This window comes from Neovison vison, chromosome 12 (assembly GCF_020171115.1).
Source record: "Neovison vison isolate M4711 chromosome 12, ASM_NN_V1, whole genome shotgun sequence".
In the NCBI taxonomy this organism is placed as follows: Eukaryota; Metazoa; Chordata; class Mammalia; order Carnivora; family Mustelidae; genus Neogale; species Neogale vison.
The window spans coordinates 67,262,626-67,288,502 of record NC_058102.1 but is presented as its reverse complement, the minus strand read 5'-3'; the positions used below and the strand labels follow the sequence as shown (position 1 = coordinate 67,288,502).

General features: G+C 39.2%; 2 protein-coding genes across 3 annotated transcripts in view; both read left to right on the top strand.

Moving 5' to 3' along the window:
* The first annotated feature begins 5 nt into the window (after window positions 1–5).
* On the top strand, window positions 6–1,826 carry REP15 (RAB15 effector protein). Its single transcript, XM_044228767.1, has one exon. It carries the CDS (start codon window positions 607–609, stop codon window positions 1,315–1,317), a length of 711 nt encoding a protein of 236 aa, XP_044084702.1. The 5' UTR covers window positions 6–606; the 3' UTR covers window positions 1,318–1,826.
* A 5,891-nt stretch (window positions 1,827–7,717) lies between these two features.
* Window positions 7,718–25,877, top strand: part of MRPS35 (mitochondrial ribosomal protein S35) — a 44,532-nt gene continuing 26,372 nt past the window's right edge. Inside the window, exons 1-5 of one of the 2 annotated variants that reach the window (XM_044228765.1) lie at window positions 7,718–7,876; window positions 11,777–11,823; window positions 13,439–13,606; window positions 16,365–16,425; window positions 23,955–24,094. In XM_044228765.1, coding sequence (XP_044084700.1) covers window positions 7,765–7,876; window positions 11,777–11,823; window positions 13,439–13,606; window positions 16,365–16,425; window positions 23,955–24,094 — 528 coding nt within the window. In that variant the 5' untranslated portion in view covers window positions 7,718–7,764. Of the gene's footprint in view, window positions 7,877–7,921; window positions 7,986–11,776; window positions 11,824–13,438; window positions 13,607–16,364; window positions 16,426–23,954; window positions 24,095–25,877 lie in introns of those variants that run through there. The other variant, XM_044228766.1, reaches the window with a different exon arrangement.

Genomic DNA, 25,877 nt, shown 5'->3' with positions numbered 1-25,877 from the left:
ATCGTTTGCAAACTCTCATAAATTTCATGGGGGAGGGTTATAGCATATATTGACAGGTAGAAATTTGAGGGCTCTGAGGAATTTCTGTACAAAAGGAAATAGGGCAGCTGGACTGGGTGGGGCATAAGGAATCCTAGAAGAGGGGGTTATTAGAAAAGCAAAGGGAAATGACTTGCCATCAAAGTTGAAGAAGTTCGTTTTAGAAGGAGATGTATGTTTCTTTAAAGAACTAAATACTGTCTTTAAGTAAAATTTGAAAAGCGGAAACCTATCTTGGAAGAGATTGCCCAATATTAGAAGTGGAGTGAACATCGCTAGAGAAGAACAGATGTTTTGGTGAGAGTTAATCATCTCTAACTTAATAAACCAGCAGGAATGTGTGAATACAACACACCTCGTTGGCAAACAGAGAGACCGGGCATGTTTGTTTAGCTGTGTGTCTATGTGCTCAGCTATGCCACGTCAATGCTGAGTCGGAAAACTGGGACTGCATTACCAGACATGACTTCACTGTAAAACACTGTAAAACTTCTCCGAAGAAGTCATTCTGCATGAGCTTCATACGTTCGATCTCCAGAAGCAGTACTGATCAGGTGCAGAGGAAATATGGGGCAAAACTCATCGCAACAGTTGCCTCCGAAGGACAGCAAAGAGGATTCCAGCATCTGTGAGGTTGTCAGCGAGGCAATAGTCCATGCAGCTCAGAAAGTGAGGGAGTATCTTGGATTCGAAGATCCTCTGAGCAATCTGTGCCCAGCTAACAACACTCTGAACGAGATCTTCTTAATCCACTTCATCACTTTCTGCCAAGACAAGGGAGTGGATGAATGGCTCACCACCACCAAGATGACCAAGCACCAAGCCGTACTGTTCGGGGCAGACTGGATTTGGACTTTCTGGGGAGCCAACAAACAGATCAGGCTTCAGCTGGCAGTGCAAACTCTGCAGATGTCTTCCCTCCCTCCTGTGGCACCTCAGCCCTGTGACATGTCCCCTCCAGAATCCAGGGCAGGGGGGTCTTCCAGGAAGAGAAGTCGATTTGATAAGCTTGAAGAATTCTGTCACTTGATAGGAGATGACTGTCTGGGCCTGTTTATCATCTTTGGGGTGCCAGGTAAGCCCAAAGACATCAGAGGAGTGGTCCTGGACAGTGTCAAAAGTGAGACTGTGCGGGGCCAGCTGCCAGGACGGAAGGCCGTGGCACAGTTTATCCTGGAAACGGAAGAGTATGTGTCCATCAGAAAGCTGCTGGGGAACTGTCTGAGTAAGAAAGATGGGCTGAGAGAGGTGGGCAAGGTTTATATTAGCATCCTCTGAACTGGATGTGGGCAAAGAGACTGTAAGGCAAAAAGGAAAAAGTATTTTAGCGAGCTCATCCACATGCGTCATCCCAGCATGGGATTTTTTTTTTTTTCTCTACCCACCCTCCATTGCAAGAAAATAATCACCTGGGTCAAAGCATATAATGTCATGACAACAGAGGGGGAAAAATCCCTGCTCATATTGCAGGGAAAATTAATTTATTCAATAATAAAAATGAGAGGAGAGAATAAAGTCAGCCTTGAAGTTTGATTTGCTAAGAAAAAGTCTTTGTTTAATTGTTTAATAAGTCTAGAACTGTAAAGTGTAAAATGTACTTTTACTGCTTGGGTGGAAGGTGGCAGGGTGGGGGATAAGCTGGTCCGTGAGACTACAGAATGGGTTTAATTACATTGACAACACCAGTTTCGATTCAGGACTCCTAAACAAAACCTCATTCCCCTCTCTTCCTATGAGCTCTGCCCTTGATCCCATCTCCTCCCCAGCTGCTTTCTCTGTGCACAGAGACTCTAGGTAGGATTCACTTTGAGACTTGCTTGGAGTGTCCACTTTCCCTATGCGTTAAACACAGTGACCCCGAGGTGCCTGGGTGGCTCAGATGATTAAGCATCTGCCATCAGCTCAGGTCATGATCTCAGGGTCCTGGAATTGAGACCCACATCAGGCTCCCCGCTTCTGCCTCTCCCTCTACTACTCTGTCTGCTTGTGCTCTCTCACCTGCTCTGTCAAATAAATAAAACATTTAAAATAAACACAGCGACCCCTATAGCAATCCCTCGTAATGATGATTAACATGTATCCACTTATAAAAAGCATCTTTGCTTAAAAGCCTGAGTGGAATTGTAATAGTACTATAAGAGAGGAAAACTAAGTGAAGCAAAAAGTGCTTAAGAATGTAAATGAAAGATTCATTCACATGATTGGTAAATGCCTAGTTTTATGTCAGGTTCTGTCCTACACCCTTCCAATCCAGTAGTAAGAAGAACAAAGTCCCTACTCTTGGCGATTTCTCTTTTAATGATGGAAGACTGACAACTGATAAATATATGATTATATAAAATGCATCTTAAAAATATATCTGGTGTTATGAAAATAAAGCACGGATAAAGGGATAGAGAGTGAAGGGGGTACCACTATATATGGGATTTAGGTTAAGGAAGACCTCTGATAAGGGATAATTGACCAGAGATCTGAATGAAAAGGGAGAGCATTAGTAGAGCATTAGTACAGATAGATCTGGGAAAGAATGTTCTAAGCTTAGAGTACTGCAAAGGCAGAGCCTGAAATGGGAGCAGAGTCAATGTGTGTAAAGCAAAGCAGAGGCGGCTGGTGTGAGTGGAGTCCAGGGAGCCTGGGAGAGAGTGACAGGAGTCGAAATTGAAGTACCCAGCAAATTAAACAAGCCAATCACACTTGTGAGGACCCAATTTTATTGTGAGTGATAAAGGGACAGACAGACATGCCTTGATCAGACTTACACTTTAAAAAAAAATCTCACTTGGGTGCCTGGGTGGCTCAGCTGGTTAAGCCACTGCCTTCGGCTCAAGTCATGATCCCGGAGTCCCCGGGTGGAGTCCCGCATTGGGCTCCTAGCTATGCGGGGAGTCTGCTTCTCCTTCTGACCTCTTCCCCTCTCATGCTCTCTCTCTCTCTCTCCCTCTCTCAGATAAATAAAATCTTTAAAACAAAAAACAACACCTCACTTGATTACTGGGTGGCGACTAGGTTGTAAGGAGGAAAGAGTGAAATCCGAGCCCATGGGAGCAGCTGGGAAGCTGTTACAAGAGTTGAAGGTAAAGGGCGCCTGGGTGGCTCAGTGGGTTAAGCCGCTGCCTTCGGCTCAGGTCATGATCTCAGGGTCCTGGGATCGAGTCCCGCATCGGGTTCTCTGCTCAGCAGGGAGCCTGCTTCCCTCTCTCTCTCTGCCTGCCTCTCCATTACTTGTGATTTCTCTCTGTAAATAAATAAATAAAATCTTAAAAAAAAAAAAAGAGTTGAAGGTAAAGCATACAGCGTTTGCTGATGATTGGATGTAGGGATGAAATCTACCACAATTAATGCTGTATTTCCAAACATCTTAAATATTAAGGATGCAAGGGAAGAAATAAAGGCACACACTTTGAATGAGCTGGAAGCTACCCTGACAATGTTTCCTTGGCATATGGGGACCCTATCTGTAGCAATGCTGTGTCAAGGAAACTATCAAGAAGGTGGTTAGGGTAGTAAAAACAACATTCAGTTTGAAATCAGAGGTGGGTTTGAGTTGAATTATCTTAAGAGCAGAGTCTGGCGACTTAACTCTTCATTTTCTTATCTGTAAATGGAGATGAGTTCAATTAATTCGAAGGAGATGATGCTTGTGATAACATTTTTCCATACTAAATTATAAGCTAACAATAATTTTGGGAACTCTAGTACAAATTGTAAATATTCATGTTCTAAACAACTGGAAGATATAAATCAAAGACTTACCATGTCTTCTTATTTTTCATGAAAATAAAAATGTGAAGCTTTTGCTGATTTTAAAAATACTGTACTTTTAAAAAATCTGCATTCTGCTGTAAAAAAGTATGGAAATACAGAAAGTTAAGCCTTCGGGAGTCTCACCCTCTCTCCATACCCACTCTCTCCAGTTTGCTGGAGAGTTAACATGAAGAATATTGCTTAATGGGACGCCTGGGTGGCTCAGTTGGTTAAGCAGCTGCCTTCGGCTCAGGTCATGATCCCAGCGTCCTGGGATGGAGTCCCACATCGGGCTCCTTGCTCGGCAGGGAGCCTGCTTCTCCCTCTGCCTCTGCCTGCCTCTCTGTCTGCCTGTGCTCGCTCTCTCTCCCTCTCTCTGACAAATAAATAAAATCTTCAAAAAAAAAAAAAAAGAATATTGCTTAATTAACAATTCTGCTTAATTAAGAATTTGCTTAAGAAATCTGCAATTAAGAATTAAGAATTTTGCTATTAACTAAGAAGATGTTTTGAAGTTTTAACTGAAAGTAGCTCTCTGACAGAAAGTCACTGGATTAATCTGGGTTTTAGATATAATAAAACCCCATTATAAAAATCCTTAATATTTAAAATTATTCCACACAGCACTGGCTGCATAATTTGCGGGGCCATAATTTGGTAAGAAAGCTGAACAAAAAGTGTTTATCCTAAGTGAGCAACTGCACTTTTAAGAATTCTTCCAACTGAGGGCGCCTCGGTGGCTCAGTGGGTTAAGCCGCTGCCTTCGGCTCAGGTCATGATCTCAGGGTCCTGGGATCGAGTCCCGCATCGGGTTCTCTGCTCAGCAGGGGTCTGCTTCCCTTCCCCTCTCTCTGCCTGCCTCTCTGCCTACTGTGATCTCTCTCTGTCAAATAAATAAATAAAATCTTTAATTAAAAAAAAAAAAAAGAATTCTTCCAACTGAAAAATTATGTAATTCTTAGTGACTCCTAGGTACATGTGTTACTGTTTACACTGCATGAAACATATTACTGCCTGCAGACAGGATTGCAAATGAATTCTTTTAATTCAGAAGGAACCTTACTGTACTTGATGTCTGGGAAAACAGTAAGTATTTTTCTAGCTCCTCTAACTCTGGTCATGTCTGTCCACTAATGTCTTAGGGAGATAGTAAGACAAAAAGAAAACACAGGAGGGCAGGGTGAGGACAGGAGTCTCAACTTCCTGCTCAGAAACTGAGAGATCCCTGAATATAAAGTAATTCTGTAAAGATTCATACTTCTTTTGTCCCTAAATTTGTATGGTATAGGTCTTGTAATTCACTGTACTAGAACATACAAACTGGAGAGAGCAAAAATCACAGCTGTATTGACCATGAGCTTAATTCCAATGACCACCATTTATTTATTTAAGATTTTATTTATTTATTTAGCAGAGAGAGATCACAAGTAGGCAGAGAAGCAGGCAGAGAGAGAGGGAAGCAGGCTCCCTGCTGAACAGAGAGCCCCATGCGGGACTCAATCCCAGGGCCCTGGGATCATGACCTGAGCCAAAGGCAGAGGCTTAACCCACTGAGCCACCTAGGGGCCCCATGACCACCATTTATATTCTGCCTTCTGCAACATAACTAGTTAATCACAACAGCTCTGAGGAAGATCTTACGGTTCCATTTTCCATGAAACTGAAGGTCGGAGATGTTAGGTAGATTTTCCCCAGAACACAAAATAACAGAGCCTGGATTCAAACCCCATACCCATCTGACCAAAAGGCTGTACTTTTAATCTTAAAAACAGAGGAGAGGGTAGCTCACCATGTGAAGACAGAAGCAGGGATTGGAGCCATGTATCTACAAGCTACTGCAAACCATCAGAAGTGAGGAGAGAGGCATAAACAGATTCTCAGAACTTCCAGAAGGAACTGTTAATCTTAAAACTATCAATTATTTTACCAGCAAAAATGAGTTTACTAGGGATTAGCAGAGACTTGCAGTTTAGGACATGAATGCTACAGCAAAACCATTGGCATGTATGGAGAACAAATGAGAGACTGCTTTGTTACAAAGAAGGGAGTTGGGAGGGGCTGTTATGGATGAAAAGTCCTAGGGAGTAAACTGGGAGTTTGAGGCATGTTGCCTTTTCGTTAGCTAATCATGACAGTCTCTTACTGACTGGGCTGTTGCTGGGGTAGGAGAACAACAGTCTTTTCCTGCGGGGCGTTGCCTTTTCGTTAGCTAATCGTGACAGTCTCTTACTGACTGGGCTGTTGCTGGGGTAGGAGAACAACAGTCTTTTCCTGCGGGGCTTAGTAAACTGGTATCCACTGGCAAGACTTGCAAGGTACTCTCTCTGTTCCTGGTGGGGTCTGTACTTGCTGGCTAGTGGTAGATGTGACAGCTCCCTCATCTGGCCTCTAGACTTCATTTTAAATGATATTTCCTTTAATTAGTTTTAACAGATATTTTCTTTTATTAATTTTCCTTTTATTAATTTTCCCTGCTAACACCTGGATTTGGGGTTTTTCACATCTAGAACTGGTGAGAGAATAAATTTTAAGTCACTCAATTTGTGGTACTTTCTTAGGGCAGCCCTAGGAAACTAGTACATTTAACAAACTGTACTTCTGCTTTGGAACAATTATGGGATGGTAAAAGGCCAGAAAAGATGAGAATGGTGATTATCACTAATACTTTTCCCTATCTGCCAATTACCCTCCCCCACCCCCCAACAATACTGATTGATGTCCATAGCACACGGAATGCTTGCACACACACTACTCTGGGACACCTGCACCCCCCTGCTCTACTTGGTATGCTTACCAAGAGTCAGTCATGTTGGTTCCCAGTTATTCCTGTTACTGTAATTTTGTACTTTGGTTAAATATTATAGTACCTATTAAAAACAATAGAGGATAGTTTTTTAATGGTTGTACATTAATCCATCCTAGGGTTGTCAAAATAGGTTTCAATCCAAGATGCCTCGAGGCAGGAAGACCTTGAACTCACCTCCTTTACAGACACACAAATCTACAACTTTTTATTGAAATAGAGGAGGGCAGAAAAAAAAAATCTCATTTTAAAAATGACCATTATTGGGGTGCCTGCATGGCTCAGTCTTAAGTGTCTGTCTTTCTCTCAGATCATGATCCCAGGGTTTTGGGATTGAGCCTCCAGCCCCGCTTGGGGCTCCCTGCTCAGCGAGGAGCCTGCTTCTCCCGCTTCCCCTGCTCATGCTCCCCTTGCTCATGCTCCCTCTTGCCCTCTCTCTGTCAAATAAACTTTTTAAAAAATCTTTAAAAAAAAAAAGAAAGAATGGCCATTATTTTTGAGGTCTTGATGAGGTCTTTTTGTAATTCTAACCTGATCTACAAAGGAGCTAATGAAATCATTAAAAACAGTCACAGCCTATGCACAAAGGGCGCTCACTGTAGGCTAACAGCTCACCCAGAGCTTTCGCTGTATTTACTTGATCAGGATCAACCCAGCCAAGAAAAAATGAAGTCAAGTTTTAAACAGAAGTAGTCTGGCTAGAGGCCATCCTTTTAACTACTCTCAGATACTATCTCGTTCTTAGAGTATATCACTTGCACCAGCTCAAGACTTCTTTAAACCGAGAAAGTGTGGAAAGGCAGCAATGGCAAAGGAGCAGGGCCCTAACTAAGGTAAACTGCCAGACTCTTGTGTCATCTGAAATCCCAGCCAGATCACATTTGCCCTCTGTAAGCCACATTTTTCCCCATTCCTTACAGTCCTCTTTGGACTCACTGCTTATGTATGTATGTATTAAAAAATTTTGTTACCTTTTTGTTTTCTTTTATTAGTTTTTCCTGTTTTGGGGCTATCTTCTTGCACATTTGACTCCAAGCGCACTTTGCAGGCCCGCCTATTTCCTGTTTCTCCCCCGTAGGGGCGGGGCAAGGCGGGGCGAACCTGCGCAGTAGCGGTCTCAGAGCCGCCCCTTGACTCCCGACTGCGCTTGTCCCATCCGGCTTGCCGTCCTCGCGACCATGGCAGCTGCCGCGCTCTCCGCGTGGCTGACCCTGCAGCCGGGGACCAGGACCCTGCGTGCTTTCTGTACCTCCGTGTCTCCGGCCACCCGCTCCGCGATACCAAGCCCGCGTGAGTGTCTGTCGCATCCCCTCCGGGCTTTGCGGGAGGTGAGAGGGCGGAACACCGAATCCATGCTAGCCGCCGCGGTGGCGGACTCCGCACCGCCTTAGGGAAGCCGGTACGTCCTTTGCTCCCGGTAGCAAAGCCGCAGGTGTGGGTCTCTTTTCTGTACCCCTGTCATCGGATTTTTAGTCGCTGATTTCTGGATGGGCTGGACGTTGCGAGCTTTCTGCCCCTAGCCCCTTACAGTGACCCGCGCTTTCTGGTCTTCCCTTTGCGCGGCCACTGGCACAGGGTCACGCTAGTTACTGGTGCCGGGTGATGTTTGTTGGGCAGTGCTGAACCATGGGTTTTCTCGAACGTTAAGAGAAGCATACAGCTCTCGTGGGACAAATTGCCGCTCTGAATTCCAGCCCTAGGTAGGCCACCAAATGGGATGACCTTCATTCAACAGACATCATTGAGATGACCTTCATTCAAGACACTTGTTCTTACTTGGAAGAATCTGTGGAAAAGACAGATCTGTTAACGGAGTCACACTATATGCAGTGTGAGGTGCTGTAATGGAAGCGTGACTAGAGTAACGGGCATGGAGGAAGAGCCCTCGGGAGGGAATCGGGAAAAACGATGTCAAAGAGGGGGCGTGTCCAGTCATTCACCAGGTGCTGTCCTAGCTACCGTCTGTACAATCGCTAATCTTTGTATTACCAAGAGTTCAGTCTAGGCCACCAACTCTCACTTCTACAGTAGTTTCTTTACTGGTCCCTATTTCTGCTCATGCTCTCCTACCTTGAATTCTCATAACTAGAGTGAAGTATTCACACTTGATCTTAGCCAAAAGGCTGAGAAGCGATAGAGTCAAGTATTCAAAAAGCGAATCTTACCTTGCCACTCCCTTGTTCAAAATCTGTTAATGATTTCTCATTGCTTTAAGATAGGATAAATTCCTTAACTTGTCAGAGTGGCCCTTTATCGTCTTAATGATTGTGTCTTGTAAGGTTTTTATTCATTCTGTAAATACTTAACTCCTACTGTGTGCTGGGTAGTGTTCTAGATAATGGGATATAGCAAGGTCTCTCACCTCATGAAATTTATATTGTTTTGGGTAAGTCAGATTATAAACAAAACAATGTCAGTACAGTGTCAGGTGGTGATTAGGGCTTTGAAGGAAAATAAAGCAGAGTATTGAAAATAATAGATTGGAGGAGTACTGGCTATAGGATAGATAAAATTTGAGTAGTTTGGAAAGACCTCCTTGAGGAAGTGACATTTGAGCAGAGCTCATGGTATATACCATGCCAAGATCCGGAGGGAATAGCATTGTTAACATAGGGATCTGCAAGTGCAAAGGCCAGGAATTGAGAACAAGCTTAGGGGTGTGATCAAGGAAGAGAAAGAAAGTCAGTGAGGTAAATGAACATAGGTAAGTGGTAGTCTTAAGATGTCAGAAAGAGGGCGCCTGGGTGGCTCAGTGGGTTGAGCGTCTGCCTTCTGCTTGGGTCATGATCTCAGGGTCCTGGGATCGAGTACTGCATCAGGTTCTCTGCTTGGCAGGGAGCCTGCTTCCTCCTCTCTCTCTCTGCCTACTTGTGATCTCTGTCTGTCAAATAAATAAATAAAATCTTTAAAAAACAAAAAAGATGTCAGAAAGATAAGTAATGATCTGATCTTGCACAGCTTTTAGGATTTTAAGTTTGGGATTATACTGGAGGGTTTTGAACATGGAAGTGATATAATTATTTATTTCAGGAGAGGAGGAGCAGAGGGAGAAGGACAAGCCGACTGCTGAGTGTGGAGCCTGAAGCAGAGATTGATCCCATGACCCTGAGATCATGACCTGAGCCGAAATCAAGAGTCAGATGCTTAACCAGCTGAGCCATTCAGGTGCCCCTGATTTATACTTTTAGAAGATCACTGACCCCTGGGGCACCTGGGTGGCTCAGTCAGTTAAGCATCTGCCTTCTTTGACTTGTGTCATGATCCTGGGGTCCTGGGATCAAGCCCCTCATCAGGCTCCCTGCTTGGTGGGGAACCTACTTCTCCCTCTGCCCACTGCTCCCCCTGCTTGGCCGCTCTCTCTCTCTCTGTCAGATAAATAAATAAAATATTTTTAAAAAATCACTGTGTGAAGAACCAACTTTAGTGGGCTAAAAGTGGAACGGCTAGGAGGACTTACTGATGGATTTGATATGGGGCATAAGAATAAGTCTCGGGAAGCAGGTTAGATTCTTATCCTGAGTAATCGGATTATTGGCAGTATCATTTACAGGGGTCAGGAAGTCTGGAAGAAGAAAATTAAGAGCTCTCTTAATGATGTATTATAGTTGAGGTGCTTATTAAATATTTCCAGCTTCTTTTCTCAATGTCCTTTCTGTTCTAGTCTTAAATTTCAGCTATCTTGAACTATTCCCATTGATTTTACATTTCCTTTTCTGTGTAGAAACTTTCTCACTTGCCTGTTCCTAGCGCTACCTCTTGCTCATCCTTAAGGTTTAGGCTTAAAATCCAGCTCTTCAGGGCAATTCTCTCCAACTAAGTTTTGTCTTCTGCTGTATGTTGCCCTTAATAGTATGACTATTTATTGAAATCACTTGTTAAATATCTTATTTGACAGACTACATTCTGTGAAAGCAAGGTCTGTGTTTCTTTTGCACATTGCTGCCTTCTCCGTTTCTGATATATAATATCACTCAAATGATTGAGTGAATAAATGAATTACTATCAAGGGATGAATAAAAATTTGTCAGATAAAGAAATGAGATGGGGAGGCAGAAGGGGACAGAAGCCAGACAGGTGGAAGGGATGCACATTCCAGGCAGAGGGGCCAGTAAGTTTGGAGAAAGTCCACAGGCTCTGGTACTGGAAGTTTAGTTTAGCTGTGGGACCTTGTGAAGGGAGATAAAGCTAGAGATAGAAGTGGTTCAGAGTGTGGAGAGTTCTATATGCAATCCTGTTGTCACCCTAACTCTTTTTCTTGGCTCTAAATGACCTCTAAGGATAAAAATAGTACTTCCAGTTATTGTGAACAATAAGATTAAGTGAGATAATGAAAAGCATGTAGCATAGTGCCTGGCATGTGAAAGTGCTGCATAATTATAGCACTGTATGCTGTGATGAAGCAGAACATTTAGAGAGACGAAAGCTATATACCGTATGTAAATAACTTACTGTCTTCTATAGTTATATGATTTATTAGGAATGGCCATGATTTTTGTTTTTACTGGCATTACTGTAACATTGGCTAATATGTTCTAATATGCAATACAGAAGGAAAAACAAAGGTTTTTTTGTTTTGTTTTGTTTTTTTGGTGGAACCAAATAATGCCAAATATGGGCAAGTATATTTATAGTTAAAACATTTCTATTCAAATATCTTTAAAGATGTAAAGTTCTTATTTCTAACTAGATATTTTAACTTGGGAAAGTGAGTTTGATTATGAACCTTAATATTTATTAAAAATATTTCTTTGGGTGATTAATTCACTATATTATCAGTCACAATACATTTTATATTTAAATAACTGGACTTTGGGGCACCTGGGTGGCTCAGTGGGTTATGCCTCTGCCTTCCGCTCAGGTCCTGATCTCAGGGTCCTGGGATCGAGAACCCACATCGGGCTCTCTGCTCAGCAGGGAGCCTGCTTCCTCCCTCTCTCTCTGCCTGCCTCTCTGCCTACTTGTGATCTCTGTCTGTCAAATAAATAAATAAAATCTTAAAAAAATAGTAACTGGACTTTTCTTAACTATTTCTGACTTTTCATTAAGATGAGTTAGTCCCAGAGCTTACAGAAAATGGATTATTGTTTCATTTTCATGAATACCTGAAATAATCTCAGAGTTTTGGGATCATGATCACTGTTGAACAACTGTACCTATTCAGTTCTCTGTAACTACTGTGTTGTCCTTTAGGTACAGCAGCCAGAACATCCAGATATGAAAGACCACTGAGAAGAAAGGTAAACAATTAATGTGCTCTACTATATATTTTCATGATCTCTGAAGTTCTAAAGTGAGGCAGATATTGATGATCAGGCAGAAGAATGCTGCCCGAGAAGGCTTCACCAGGGGATGCGAACTTGGTGACTGCCAGAGCTTTGGCTCTAGTCTTTGACTGGTTTTTGTCAGTACCCCAAGAAATGGATCATCTTTGAGAAATAGACTCACATATTCCTGGGAAATAGGTATATAAACTAGAATATAGAATTATTTTTGGTGGTACTTTTAATAATTATGAAGCCTGGGATGTGTGTATTAATCTCACCAGTTTGGTCTTACCCTGTACGCAAGTCTATAAAAGAATCCGAATCCTAAGGTCAGTAAATTATATTGAGGATGGAGTCAGAACAGAGACAAATTATTAGATGGAAGTTAAATGGTACCAAATTATAATTATCTTGAGTAGTTATTTTCACAGGAATATTACCTTTTCCCAAGGCGTACACTACCCTAGTTTTGGTATTGCATTGTTGGGCATTGCCAGATTTTGCTTCTTTAAACCCTACTTTTAATATGCCGGCTGTCCCCTTCAAATGAATACAGTTTTTTAAAAAATACGTGTACGTTAATGTGATTGACTAAACTGTCACATAGCTGTTCTCTGAAACTAGGAGACATATAATCTCTCATTATATATGTATTCAGTTAGTTTAACCTACTTACTTATTTCCAAGTTCATATTATTTATTTCTTATTTCCTCTAGTTCTCAGTTTTCAGTGTCTTCTCCTTACTGACTTCCATCAATAAAGTTCTGAAAACTATTTTAACTTGGGAAACATTCACCACCTTACACTGGTTCAGCTTATAATTTTTCAGCTTTATAGTGGTGAGAAAGCAGTACACATTCAGTAGAAACTGTTCTAGGAATTTTGAATTTTGATCATTTCCTAGGCTAGCATTATGCGGTATGAGCTTGTACGATGCTGGGCAGTGTCAGTTAGGCATAGCCACAGAGTCATGAGGATAAATAACCAATATACTTAACAACCAGTCTGTACCTTATAATCATTCTTTTTTTTTTTTTTGTAACTTTCAGTACAGTATTCAATAAATTATATGACATATTCAACACTTTATTATAAAATAGGCTTTGTTTTAGAAGATTTTGCCCAAATGTAAGCTAATGTAAGTGTTCTAAGCACATTTAAGGCAGGCTAGGCTAAGGTATGCTGTTTGGTATGTTAGGTGTATTAAAAGCGTTTTTAACTTACGGTGTTTTCAACTTAAACACTGAGTGTCCAATAAACCCATTGTAAGTTGAGGAAGATCTGTATTTCAAAACACATTGTTACTCTTCAACAAAATGTAAAAAATTTGCTAAAAGTCTAAATCCACAGAAATTTTTAGTGAAGGAAGTGTGCTATTAAAGGAGATCCTTACCAGAAGCTTTGCAGAAACAGTGCAAAAATATTAGGTAGATTTGGTGTTTTTCATTTGAATAGCAGCAGCTTTATAAGAGGTCAGATTTTACATCAGTTGCAATTCTGCTTGTGTTTCTTTTTTTGTAGGTTTTTTGCTTTAAAATTAAAGATCATATTCATATTTAAAATACTAAGCCATTTTATGTTCTATAGGCACTACCTCCTAGGACAGAGAAAATGACTGTTGACCAAGATTGGCCTAGTGTTTATCCTGTTGCAGCACCATTTAAACCTTCTGCTGTACCTCTTCCCATTCGAATGGGCTATCCAGTAAAAAGGGGGGTGCCCATGGCAAAGGAGGGAAATCTAGAACTATTAAAGGTAAGATAAATTGCTGATTCGTTGGCTAAGAATTATTTCTAAATAAATGCTGGTCCCCTTCCCACTCCTACCCTGCCTTGTACTTGAGGGTTCAGTATGTAGCAGCAGGTATTGTATTTTAGTTTAAACTTTTTTTCAGGTAATAATGGATGATACATGCTGATTGTCCATGGTAGAGAAGACTCCAAGAGACCTGAGCATTTAAGAATATAACCAGTTGATCCTATGGCTTCCTTTCTGGCTTTTTCTTTTCTATTGTATTTTTTCTACCTATATCTTTCGAGTGGAACTCAGAAAAATGAAATAACCTAATTTGAGATTGAGAATTGTGACTGAAATTTGCTTTTTTTTTTTTTTTGGTAAGATTTTATTTATTTATTTGAGAGAGAGAGGGTGAGGAACCATGCACACAAGAGAACACCAACAAGGGAAGAGGCAGAGGGTGCAGGGCTTGATCATGGGGATCATGACCTTAGCCGAACACAGGCGCCTAAACAACTGAGTCACTGAGGTGTCCCTGAAATCTGCTTTTAAAGATTTTTATTTATTTTTGACACAGAGAGAGAGAGAGAGAGCACAAGTAGGCAGAGAGGCAGGCAGAGACAGAGGGGAAAGCAGGCTCTCTGCCGAGCAGAGAGCCCAATGCAGGGCTCAGTCCCAGAACCCTGAGATCATGAGCCAAGCCGACGGCAGCGGCTTAACCCATGGAGCCACCAAGGCACCCTTGAAATCTACTTTTATTTTTTTTTTATTTTTTTTTAAAGATTTTATTTATTTATTTGAGAGAGAGAGACAGTGAGAGAGAGCATGAGCGAGGAGAAGGTCAGAGAGCGAAGCAGACTCCCCATGGAGCTGGGAGCCTGATGTGGGACTCGATCCCGGGACTCCAGGATCACGCCCTGAGCCGAAGGCAGTCGTCCAACCAACTGAGCCACCCAGGCGTCCCTGAAATCTACTTTTAAAAAAGAGATTCTAAAACTTTCTGCCCAGAAAAGTAGAATATCATTTAATATTGTTATAGTCCTTCAACTTCTTTATTTCGTGAAGCAAAATATGTCATATTAAATGCTTCAGTTGGTAGCATCTATAATGATTTATGAACTATAAGCTTTTTTTTGAAGATTTTACTTATTTATTTTTGCGAGAGAGAGAGAGAGCATGAACATGTGGGAGCATGAGCAGGGGGAGGGGAGGAGCAGAAGGAAAAGAAGACTCCCCACTGAGCAGGAAGCCCAATGCAGGGCTCAATCCCAGGATGACCTGAGCCGAACACACACACTTAACCAACTGAGCCACCCAGGTGCCATGAACTATAAGCTTTTTAAAGAAAATATGAATATGTTTTGCCTGAGAAGGCATATCTTAGATGGTTCATGTTATATATGGTAAAATTGTCATAAACTGTGTTTTCCACTATATGAGAATCTTTTTCTTCTTTTTTTTAATTGGAAGTATAGTTAACACACAATTTTACATTAGTTTGAGGTATACAGCATAGTGGTTTCACAAGTCTTTGTGCTATACGGTGCTCACTACAAATGTAGCTAGCATCTGTCACCATACAGCCCTATTACAATATCATTGACTATATTTTCTATGCTCTACCTTTTGTCCCTATGATTTACTTACTCCATAACTGGAAGCATTTATCTCCCACTCTTCTTCACCCATTTCTCCCATCCCTCCATGTCCCTTCCCCTCTAGCAATCAGCCACCAGTTTGTTCTCTGAATTTATGGGTCTTTTTCTGCTTTTTGTTCATTTTGTTTTTAGATTCCACATATAAGTCAAATCATATGGTATTTGTCTTTTTCTGACTTACTTCACTTAGCATACGTATGCTACTTTTATATACATAGCATATATATATGTTCAGTATTGAAAAACCGAAAAACAAAAAAAAATTGCTAAAAGATGATGGTTAAAAAATGAGACGGTAATATGGAGAAGGAGTTGACTGCTGCTAGAGAGGGGTAAATGAAATTTGGAAATCTGAATGTTTCAAGGGATAAAAGAAAACAAACATTAAAGAAATTTATCATTTCTTTAAATGAAAGAAGGGAACTTAGTTTAGGGGTGTCTGGATAGCACAGTGGTTGAGTGACTCCTGGTTTTGGGTGAGGTCATGATTTCAAGGTCGTGAGATCAAGCCCCACATTGGGCTTCACACTCAATGCGGAGTCTGCTTGAGATTCTTTCTCCCTCTCCCTCTCCCTCTGCCCCTCCCAGCTGTGTGCACACATGTGCACGTTCTCTCTGTCTCAAATAAGTAAATCTTTAAAAAGCAGTTTCTAGGACAGTATGAATCCATTTATGTAAAGTCATATACATGTATCTGTTTTTTAAAGAGATGTCTAGAAGGATGTTAACCAAAGTGTTAAGACTGTAGAACCTTGAATAATTTGTATGTCTTTTTGTATTCCGGGGAAATTAAGATGATTAAACAATAATCTGTGTCCTTGAGTGCTTTTAGTTTTATAACTAAAATATGTGCACCTGTAGATTTTTGGCAGGAAGAGTACTATAAAAACAGCATTTTTTCCCCCCAACGGCCAGTCATCATAAGATACGTCATGAATCTATATTTCCCAGAATTCATTTATTGAATTCATAACACATGTGACATAGAATTAATATTGTAAAAACTAGATTTTATTTATTACAAGGTTTGTTGTGCTTAGGATTTAGTTTTATGAAAAATTTTTTTTTATGTTTTTGAGGTAGTAGGTGAATTTATCCTTTAAATTTCTCTATTTTAGATCCCCAATTTTCTGCATTTAACTCCTGTAGCAATTAAAAAGCACTGTGAAGCTCTTAAAGGTAAGTGATTGTTTCAGTATATGAACTTAACAATAACTTTGAACATAAAAATTTCATTTCTAATGATAAAGGGGTCAGTTCATCAAGAAGATATAACATTTGTTTATGCATCGAAATTTACGCATCTTAGTTTATGCACCTAAGATAGGAATACCTAAGTATATAAAGCACATATTAACAGAACTGAAGGGAGAAACAGATGGCAGTATAGCAATAGGAGACTTCAATATACCATTTCCAACAATAAATGGATCAGTCAGTAAGGAAACACTGAATATAAACTATATGTTAGACTGGATGGGTTTAGCAGATGTTTACTGAATGTTGCATCCAAAAGAAGCAGAATACAGATTCTTCTCAAGCACATATGAAACATTCTCCAGAACAGATCATATGTTAGACCAAAAGACAAGTCTTAACAAATTTTAAAATACTGAAGTCATATCAGGCACCCTTTCTGATCACAGTGGTATAAAACTAGAACTCTATTATAAGAAAAACCCAGAAAATCTTCAACAAAATATTACTTAATCAAATTCAACAGTACATTAAAAGGATCATGTCAGATCAAATGGTATTTATTTAAGGAATGCAAGTATGGTCCAACATAAAAATCAGTCAGAATGATGTATCACATTAACAAAACAAAATTAGAAGAAAACATAGGCAGTAAGCTCTTTGACGTGAGTTTTGGCAATGATTTTTGGATTCTATACCAATAGCAAAGGCAACAAAAGCAAAAATAAACAGGTGGGACTATACCAAACTATAAATCTATAGCACAGCAAAGAAAATCATTGACAAAAGGAAAGGGCAATCTACGGAATGGGAGAAAATATTTGCAAACTTCGGGTCAGAGGTTAATATCCAAAATATATAAAGAATTCATACCACTCAATAACAAAAAATCCCAGACAACTCAATTTAAAAATAAATAGAGGATTGGAAGAATTAATATTGTTAAAGTGTTCATACTACCCAAAACAAAGTACAGATTGAATATAATCCCTATAAAATACCAACAGCATTTTTCACAGAACTAGAGGGAAGCATCCTAAAATGTGTATGGACCCACAAAAGTCCCTGAATAACCAAAAGAGTCTTGAGCAAGACCAAAGGTGAAGATATCACAGTCTCAGATTTCAAGATATACAATAAGCTATAGTAATCAAAACAGTATGATATCAGGACAAAAGTAGACACATAGATCAATGGAACAGGATAGAGAGTTCAGAAATAAGCCCATGCTTATATGGCAAATTCAGCTGTGACAAAGGAGGCAAGAATATGCAATGGGGAAAAGACAGTCTCTAATAAATGATGCTGGGAAAATGGGACAACTGTATGCAAAAGAATGAAACTGGACCACTGGCTTAAGTCACACACAAAAATAAACTCAGAATGGATTAAAGTCATAAATGTGGACCTGAAATCATAAAACTGCTTGAGGAAAACATAGGCATTTCTTTCTTTCTTTTTTTTTTTTTAAAAGATTTCACTCATTTATCCGACAGAGAGAGATGACAAGCAGGCAGAGAGGCAGGCAGAGAGAGAGGAGGAAGCAGGCTCCTCCTCTCTGCTCTCTCCCGCCGAGCAGAGAGCCCGATGTGGGGCTCGATCCCAGGACCCTGAGATCATGACCTGAGCCGAAGGCAGCGGCTTAACCCACTGAGCCACCCAGGCGCCGCAACATAGGCATTTCTTCGACATTGATCTTAGCACTATTTTTCTTGATACGTCTCTTTGGGAAGGGAAATAAAAGCAAAAATAAACTTTTGAGACCACCAAAATAAAAAGCTTTTTGCGCAATGAAGGAAACCATCAACAAAATGAAAAGGCAACCTACTGAATGGGAGAAGGTATTTGCAAGTGATATATCTAATAAGGGTTATATAAAATATATAAAGAACTTACACGACTCAACACCAAAATATCCCAAATAATTTGATTAAAAAATGGGCAGAGAACCTGAATAGATGTCTTTCTAAGGAAGTGGACATTCCTTAGGAAGTGGACATTTCACTTGTCATTAGGTGCATAAACTAATTTCTAAGGAAGTGGACATTTCACTTGTCATTAGTGGACAAGTGAAAAGATGCTCAGTATAACTAATTGTGGAAAGATTAGTGCAAATCGAAGCCACAAGGAGCTGTTGCCTCTCACCTGCTAGAAATAGTTACCACCCAGAAGGCAAGGGATACCAAATGTTGGTGAAGGTGTGGAAAAAAGGGAAACCCTATTATATTGATGGCTAGGGATGTAAATTGATATAGCCAGTATGGAATATAGTATGGAGGTTCCTTAAAAAATTAGAACTCCCATGTGATCCAGCAATCACACTTCTGGATATATGTATGTATGTATGTGTGTGTGTGTGTGTGTGTGTATATATAAATATATATATATATTCAAAAGAAAAGGAAACATGGTATTGAAGAGATATCTGTACTCTTCTGTTCACTGCAGCATTATTTACCACAACCAAAAAATGGGAACAACCTAAGTGGGGAGTGCCTGGGTAGCTCAGTCATTAAGCGTCTGCCTTCAGCTCAGGTTATGGTCTTAGGGTCTTGGGACTGAGCACTGCATTGGGCTCCCTGCTCAGTGGGAAGCCTGCTTCTCCCTCCCCCACTTCCTCTGCTTGTGTTCCCTCTCTCACTGTCTCTCTTTCAGTCAAATAAATAAATTAAAATCTTAAAAAAAAAAGTGGGGTGTGTGTTTGATATTATTTAGTTATGAGAAGGAAGGACATCCTGCCATCTCTCACAACATAGATGGCCTTGAGGGCATTGTACTAAATGAAATAAGACAGAGAAAAACAATTGGATTATTATTTCACTTACATGTGAAATTTGAAAAGGCTGAACTCAGAATAGTAGGGGCTGGGTGGGGGAGGGAGATGTTGGTCAAAGAATACAAACTTCCAGTTTTATGATAAATTCTGGGAATCTAACATACAGAATAGTGATTATAGTTATTAATACTGTGTTCTCTACCTGGAATTTGCTGAAAGCAGATCATAAATATTCTTAACACAAGAAGAAATGGTAATTACGTGACACTGTGTTAGTGTTGTGAATGTAATCATGTTGCAACATATATTAAGTGCATCTAGTCAATATATCCTGTACCTTAAACTTACACAATGTTTTATGTCAACTATATCTCAATAAAAATGGAAGAACAAAATCTCATTTTTATTGTTTTAAATTGTCTTATATTCATTGCTAGTTTCTCCTTTTTTTAGAAAAATTTTCAAGTTTTCAGTGAATTGTTAAGATGTCAAATCTGCAATTTCTTTTTTTTTTTTTTTTTTTTTTTTTTTTTTTTTTTTTTGCAGACTACTCTGCAAGTGGCTATGAATAATAAATAGAACCAGAAATTGTAGTCCTTGTTCAGGTAGACTAGGGATTTAATTGTTGCATTATAGATAGCACATACATAAAGTGATGGAAGAAAATATTGCAGAGTGTTGCCTATAGATAGAAGTCAGTATAATCCAAACTGAAGATAATGTAGAAAGATGCCAAGTCAATAGTTAGTAGAGTCAGTAATGGGATACTTTGCAGAAAGTTATCTTGAAGAAATGGTTTAAAATAAGAAGTTCATAGTGATACATAGATGTGGTAACATCAAGTAGCAGAAAAACCGATGATGAAAAGCAGTAGTCTTTTTTATTTCTCCTTTCCCCTCAGCCCCTCATTTTAGAAGTGTTCTCTTTTAGTCATTGTTTAGGTCTGATAATTACTTGCTGAGAATATATTTGCTTATTTTTCCACATAGTCTCATATGTATGTATGTATGTATGTATGTATGTATGTATTTGACAGAGAGACCATAGGCAGAGAGGCAGGCAAAGAGAGAGGAGAGAAAGCAGGCTCCCCGCTGAGCAGAGAGCCGATACGGGGCTCGATCCCAGGACCCTGAGATCATGACCCCAGCTGAAGGCAGAGGCTTAACCCACTGAGCCACCCAGGTGCCCCACATAGTCTCTTTCTATACAGTATTTATTATATATTCTTTCACTCTATATTTTATATATGTACAGTTATGTTAGTATATATTTTTCTATTTTACATATGTAAAATGGAAGTAATCACCAGACCATGATTATATTGCCACTTCTAAATTTATTGAATTTGAACAATATTTATTGATTCCTAGATATAAGCAGAGAGAGCTTGCAGAGGGGAGGGAGAGAGGAAGAGGGAAAGAGAATCTGAAGCAGAGGGTCACCTGGGTGGCTCAGTAGGTTAAAGCCTCTGCCTTTGGCTCAGGTCATGATCCCAGGGTCCTGGGATTGAGCCCCATAATGGGCTCTCTGCTCAGCAGGGAGCCTGCTTCCTCCTCTCTGCCTGCTTCTCTGCCTACTTGTGATCTCTGTCTGTCAAATAAATAAATAAATAAATAATCTTTAAAAGGAAAAAAAAAAGAATGTGAAGCAGACTCCTTGCTGAGTACAGAGCCTCACAGGGGACTCAGTCTCATGATTTTGAGATCCTGACCTGAGCCAAACCAAGAGTCGGCTTAACTGACTCTACCACCCAGATAGCCCTCACTCACTCTTTTTCCTTCCCACATGCATGGAGGTAAAGGCAAAGAATTTTTTTTTCATAGTTTTATGCATGTTTTCATATATACATAGACTCAATTTCTCATCTCATTTGCATTGGATACATACAGAAGGACATTGGAATTGTTTTAGGTTCACAGCTGTTAGCAATTGGTTCTGTAGTTTAATTCAAGAGTTAGTACCTTTGAATGAATTCTTCATGCTAATTAAAAAGGAGATATATAAATGCTCAGTACACTTGTTAAGGCTTTTCAGAAAAGAAATGAAATGTAAAAACTCTCCACAGGCAGCCTGATAATGCTGGAAGGAGAAATAGTATAGTGATCATGATCATGATATAATTTGAGCTTTTGGAAGGGCCTTTTATTGAGAAATGTAAGGAAGAAATAAAGAAGTCAAAAAGTAGGAAGAATGACTTTACTCTTACATGAAGGAAGAACAGTTTCTCCTATCTTCTTTCATGTATGTGGTCTTTTTGGGATAGTAGAATGCATTTCTATCCTTTTAGTATGTTTCTGTTTTCATTGGTGTCTAGTGATAGACTGTCACTGATCATTATTCCAGATCTATTCCTTGTTTGGCACAAACCATGTAGCACTTTTTGATCCTTTGTGAAGCCAGTTAAGGAATGTTCTGCACTGTGATAAATCTCATTTTTTTCCTTTTTAAACATTATTTTGGAATGTGCATTTATAATCTAGAAATGGGTTTTTAAATGAGGTACTTCTAAAATACTTCATAATTCTTAAATGAATGGTTTTCATATAGCACATTCAGAAGAGTAGCATTATATTTTAAGTGTTTAAGTGTTTAATCTTTTTTTGATTTTGTCTTTACACTTTTGCCAGCTTCTAGATTTAGCTTGTATCTTCCAAATAACTCAAAAGCTTTTAAAATATTTCTTCTCAATTTTCTTTTAAAGTAGGTCAGTTCAGATTTTATATCTAACTTGCAAGTGGAAAATCTGAAGCACAGGAAAGTTAGGTAATTTACCCAAACTTTAATAATCAGTGGTAGAAGTTAAGTAAAAACCAAGGTCTTCCGAAGTCTAGTCTATTGCTCTACCTATCAGATGAATAGGGGTCTATTATGTACTTTCCAGTTGGCTGTATTTTTTAGACATATAATCCGGTAATTTAAAAGTTGTAATTATCATCTGGTTATTGAAATGACTTATTCAAAGTTATAAAAAATAAAAGAGTCAGTACAAACCCAAGAACTCATAAAATTCTCCAAACTAGTCTCTTATAAAGTGCTTGGCAGTGTGGCATCTTATAGTGCAGGATATTGGAATTATTCCATGATGGGAATAAAATTTAACTTCAGTAATCATGCTCTTTCCATTTTATTTAAATGTCAGAATTGTGGAGCTACTTCTTTCCCCTCAAGTTTGTGAGTATTGCTCTCTTAAGCAGGGTGTTCAGGGAATGGTGTGAGCTATACTTAATTTGTTACCATATATTTAGTTATAAATCTTGGAGAGTCTTTGTGGCATTTTGCTGACTGGTATTAAAGCCTATAAAGAGAGCTAAATATAGTACCTACTATAAGAAAATTGTTAACTAGGGTAAAGCCTCTGCCTTCGGCTCAGGTCATGATCCACGGTCCTGGGATCGAGCCCCACATCGGGCTCTCTGCTCAACAGGGAGCCTGCTTCCCTTCCTCTCTCTCTGCCTGCCTCTCTGCCTACTTGTGATCTCTGTCTATCAAATAAATAAATAAAATCTTTAAAAAGAAAAAAAAAAGAAATAAAATTGTAACTATAGGAAATGTTATTGACAATGTACCTTTCACTGTCCCTTAAATCATCACGTGGAAGAGTTCCCACATATGCCTGTGCTTGTGACCAGCCTCTCCTGCAGTCATGCTTTTTGGAGAAAGCACAGACCCCCTGAGATTTAATAGGTTTGACCTAAGAAACGAATTACTTTTAGGTGTTCTTCGAATGAATGAAGATTCTTAGAATGCAGTGAAATTTCCACGGAGGGGAGGCTGATAGTGCCTCAAGCTGAGAGCCCTCTACCACACTAACTTTATAGGAATAGGGCAAAATGAAATCAGCTACCTTCTTACGGAGTCCCTCAATACAGATAGCTATAGGACATGCCCTATATTTTTCTTTTCAGCCCCCTCTCACCTATTCCCCACCCTTCCACTGAAGGCCTGAGTTTATATGTGCTGTGGAGATCTGTACTGTGGAGATAGACAGTGCACCACATTTTTGTCACAGTGCTTGAAACTTCCCATTGTGGCCCACTTCTCACAGCCAGTCCCATCTCCCCTTTAGGCTAGTTGTGTTGTCTGAATCTGAGGACAAGTCTGTTTCTCTTTCCATTTAGTTTCATTGGCACAGAAGTCACCTAGAGGAAACATGAGTTACTGTAAGGATCTATTTAATAATGCCCTAGACTGTACCTGTTCAGTTTGAGGCCCTATTCAGCTCAGTTTCTGAGAGAATGGAGACCATATCTTTCTTCTAAGAGCTCTTTCAGAGCCTTTTTCAGTTCCTCTCAGACCTTTAGTAACTTTCATTTGGGAATGAATTACTATTAACTGTTGCTTTTCTCAAAAATAATTAACACTCTGAGCACTATTAACTGTTTGCTTTTAGTTGGTGAGTGAGGGGGGATTAAACTGCCCCATAACTGGGTATGTGCAAAGCTATAATAAGCTTCTATCAAGTCATAGCTTCCTTTTAACCAAGCTTACTGCTCCTCACCAAACCCAAGTTATCTGAGTCATTCATTTAATCACATTCCCTAACTAGGATTCATCTGAGAAGAAAAGGGGTGAAGGATGATAATGTGTTTGTGAGGTGCAGAAGAGAGTCTGCTCATTCATTCCATGTAGCTCGAGAGTCATCTCCCTCAGTAATTTGATTTTGTCTGGTAGTGCACATTGCAACGAGAATGTACTTGGCAAAACTATACTTGAGATTATTTTTCTTAATTCTCAGATTTCTGCACTGAGTGGCCAGCTGCTCTGGACAGTGATGAAAAATGTGAGAAGCATTTTCCCATTGAAGTGGACACAACTGATTATGTTTCAGCAGGACCATCTATCCGAAACCCCAAAGCACGAGTAGTAACCTTAAGGGTAAGGAATATTTTTCTAAAAATAAGAATTATTAAATACATTAATTCGAAATAACATTTTGTATATAGAAAACTGATAATGTAGAAAGTTTGGAAAACAGTGAAAATTTTAAAGTATTAAATAAAATTGCCTCTAATTCTACCACTTATAAATAACCTTGACTACTGGAATTCATTTTAGTATATATATAGTCAACCTTTGTGTATGTTAATAGGATGATACTATATTTGATTAGTTATCTGCTCTTTTTTATTTAACAATGTGAATTAAATTTTTTCCAAGGTTATTAAACATTCTTTAATTTTTTTTATTGAAGTATAGTTGACTTACGTTATTAATACCAGGTGTACAAGCTAGTGATGATTATATACATTACAAATACTCACTATGATAAGTGCAGTTACCATCTGTTAGCATACAAAGTTATCACTCTTTAATATTATTATTTTTTTTTTTATTTTTAAGTTATCTCCATACCCAATGTGGGGCTTAAACTCAAAACCCCAAGATCAAGAGTCACATCCTCTACTGACTGAGCCAGCCAAATGCCCCTCTTTAATATATTATTAATGGCTCCATAGAATAACGTAAATCAGGGTCTTTTCTGTGCTAAGAGAGTGTTTGAGGCTGAACACTGATATTTATTTAATAAGAGACCAAAATCTAAAAAATAATAAATACTGTTTTTCTGAAAATAAATAAATTGGGAAAAAAAAATCTTAAAAAAAAAAAGAGAGAGACCAAAATCTGAATATTTGGGCTTTTTGTTTACTCTTTCAGAGATTTCTTAGGAAATAAGTGCTAAATAAGAGTGGTTTTAATTCCCCTTTTTAAATATCTATACCTTGTTTTTATCTTTTCTTTTTGTCTTTTTCATTAGGTGAAACTTCTAAAATAATGTTTATGTAGTCCTTTATGCTGTTCTATACAATGGATGTGCCTCTGGCTTTTAGCTTCTAAGTATACATTGGTATTCAGTTTGAGATAATAGCCTCTATTATGTTAACGATGTGTCCTAGTCCTATAGCATTTTTGAAATGATCTCCTTTGAATTAATGTAGTAATGAATTATATTGTTATATTTACACTTACTGAAGTGTTCTGAACCCTGATTATTTCATAGTACATCATTCTTTTGCTTACTATGGATCTGCTCTGTTAGCATTTTATTTAGGATCGTTTTTTGCTTGGAGAAACATTAAATCCCTGCTCCTACCCATCAGAGCATGTCACATACTATTGCAGTTCCAAGTGTCTTGCTGTAGTAACTTCCAAGTTAGTATTTGAAACCACTGTTTTCTCCGGTAAGAGTCTTGATCCACATGGCATAGCTTTCTCACACAGCAGTCACAGAGCAGTTACCTGATGGGTTTTTGTTTTTTGGTTTTTTGTTTTTAACTAAAAAAATTTTAGATTTATGAAAAACTTTCAAGGATACTTCACAGAATCCTCCTATATTTCACACCAAATTTCTTATGTTGTTAACATTTTTACTATTGTGGTACATTTATTACAACGAGCCAATATTGATACATTATTAATTAAAGTTCATACTTTATTCAGATTTTCTTTTTAAAGATTTTATTTCTTTATTTGAGAAACAGCACTCATGAGACAGAACATGAGTTGGAGGGCATGGGAGAGGGAAAGGCAGGCTTGCCGCTCAGCAGGAAGCCCTGTTGACACCAGGCTCTGTCTCAGGACCCTGGGATCATGCTCTGAGCCAAAGGCAGATGCTTAACAGACTGAGCCACCCAGGTGCCCCTATTCAGATTTCTTTAGG

Excerpts from the sequence above, each read along its gene's own strand:
- REP15 (XM_044228767.1), top strand. The coding sequence starts at position 607 with ATGGGGCAAAACTCATCGCAACAGTTGCCTCCGAAGGACAGCAAAGAG.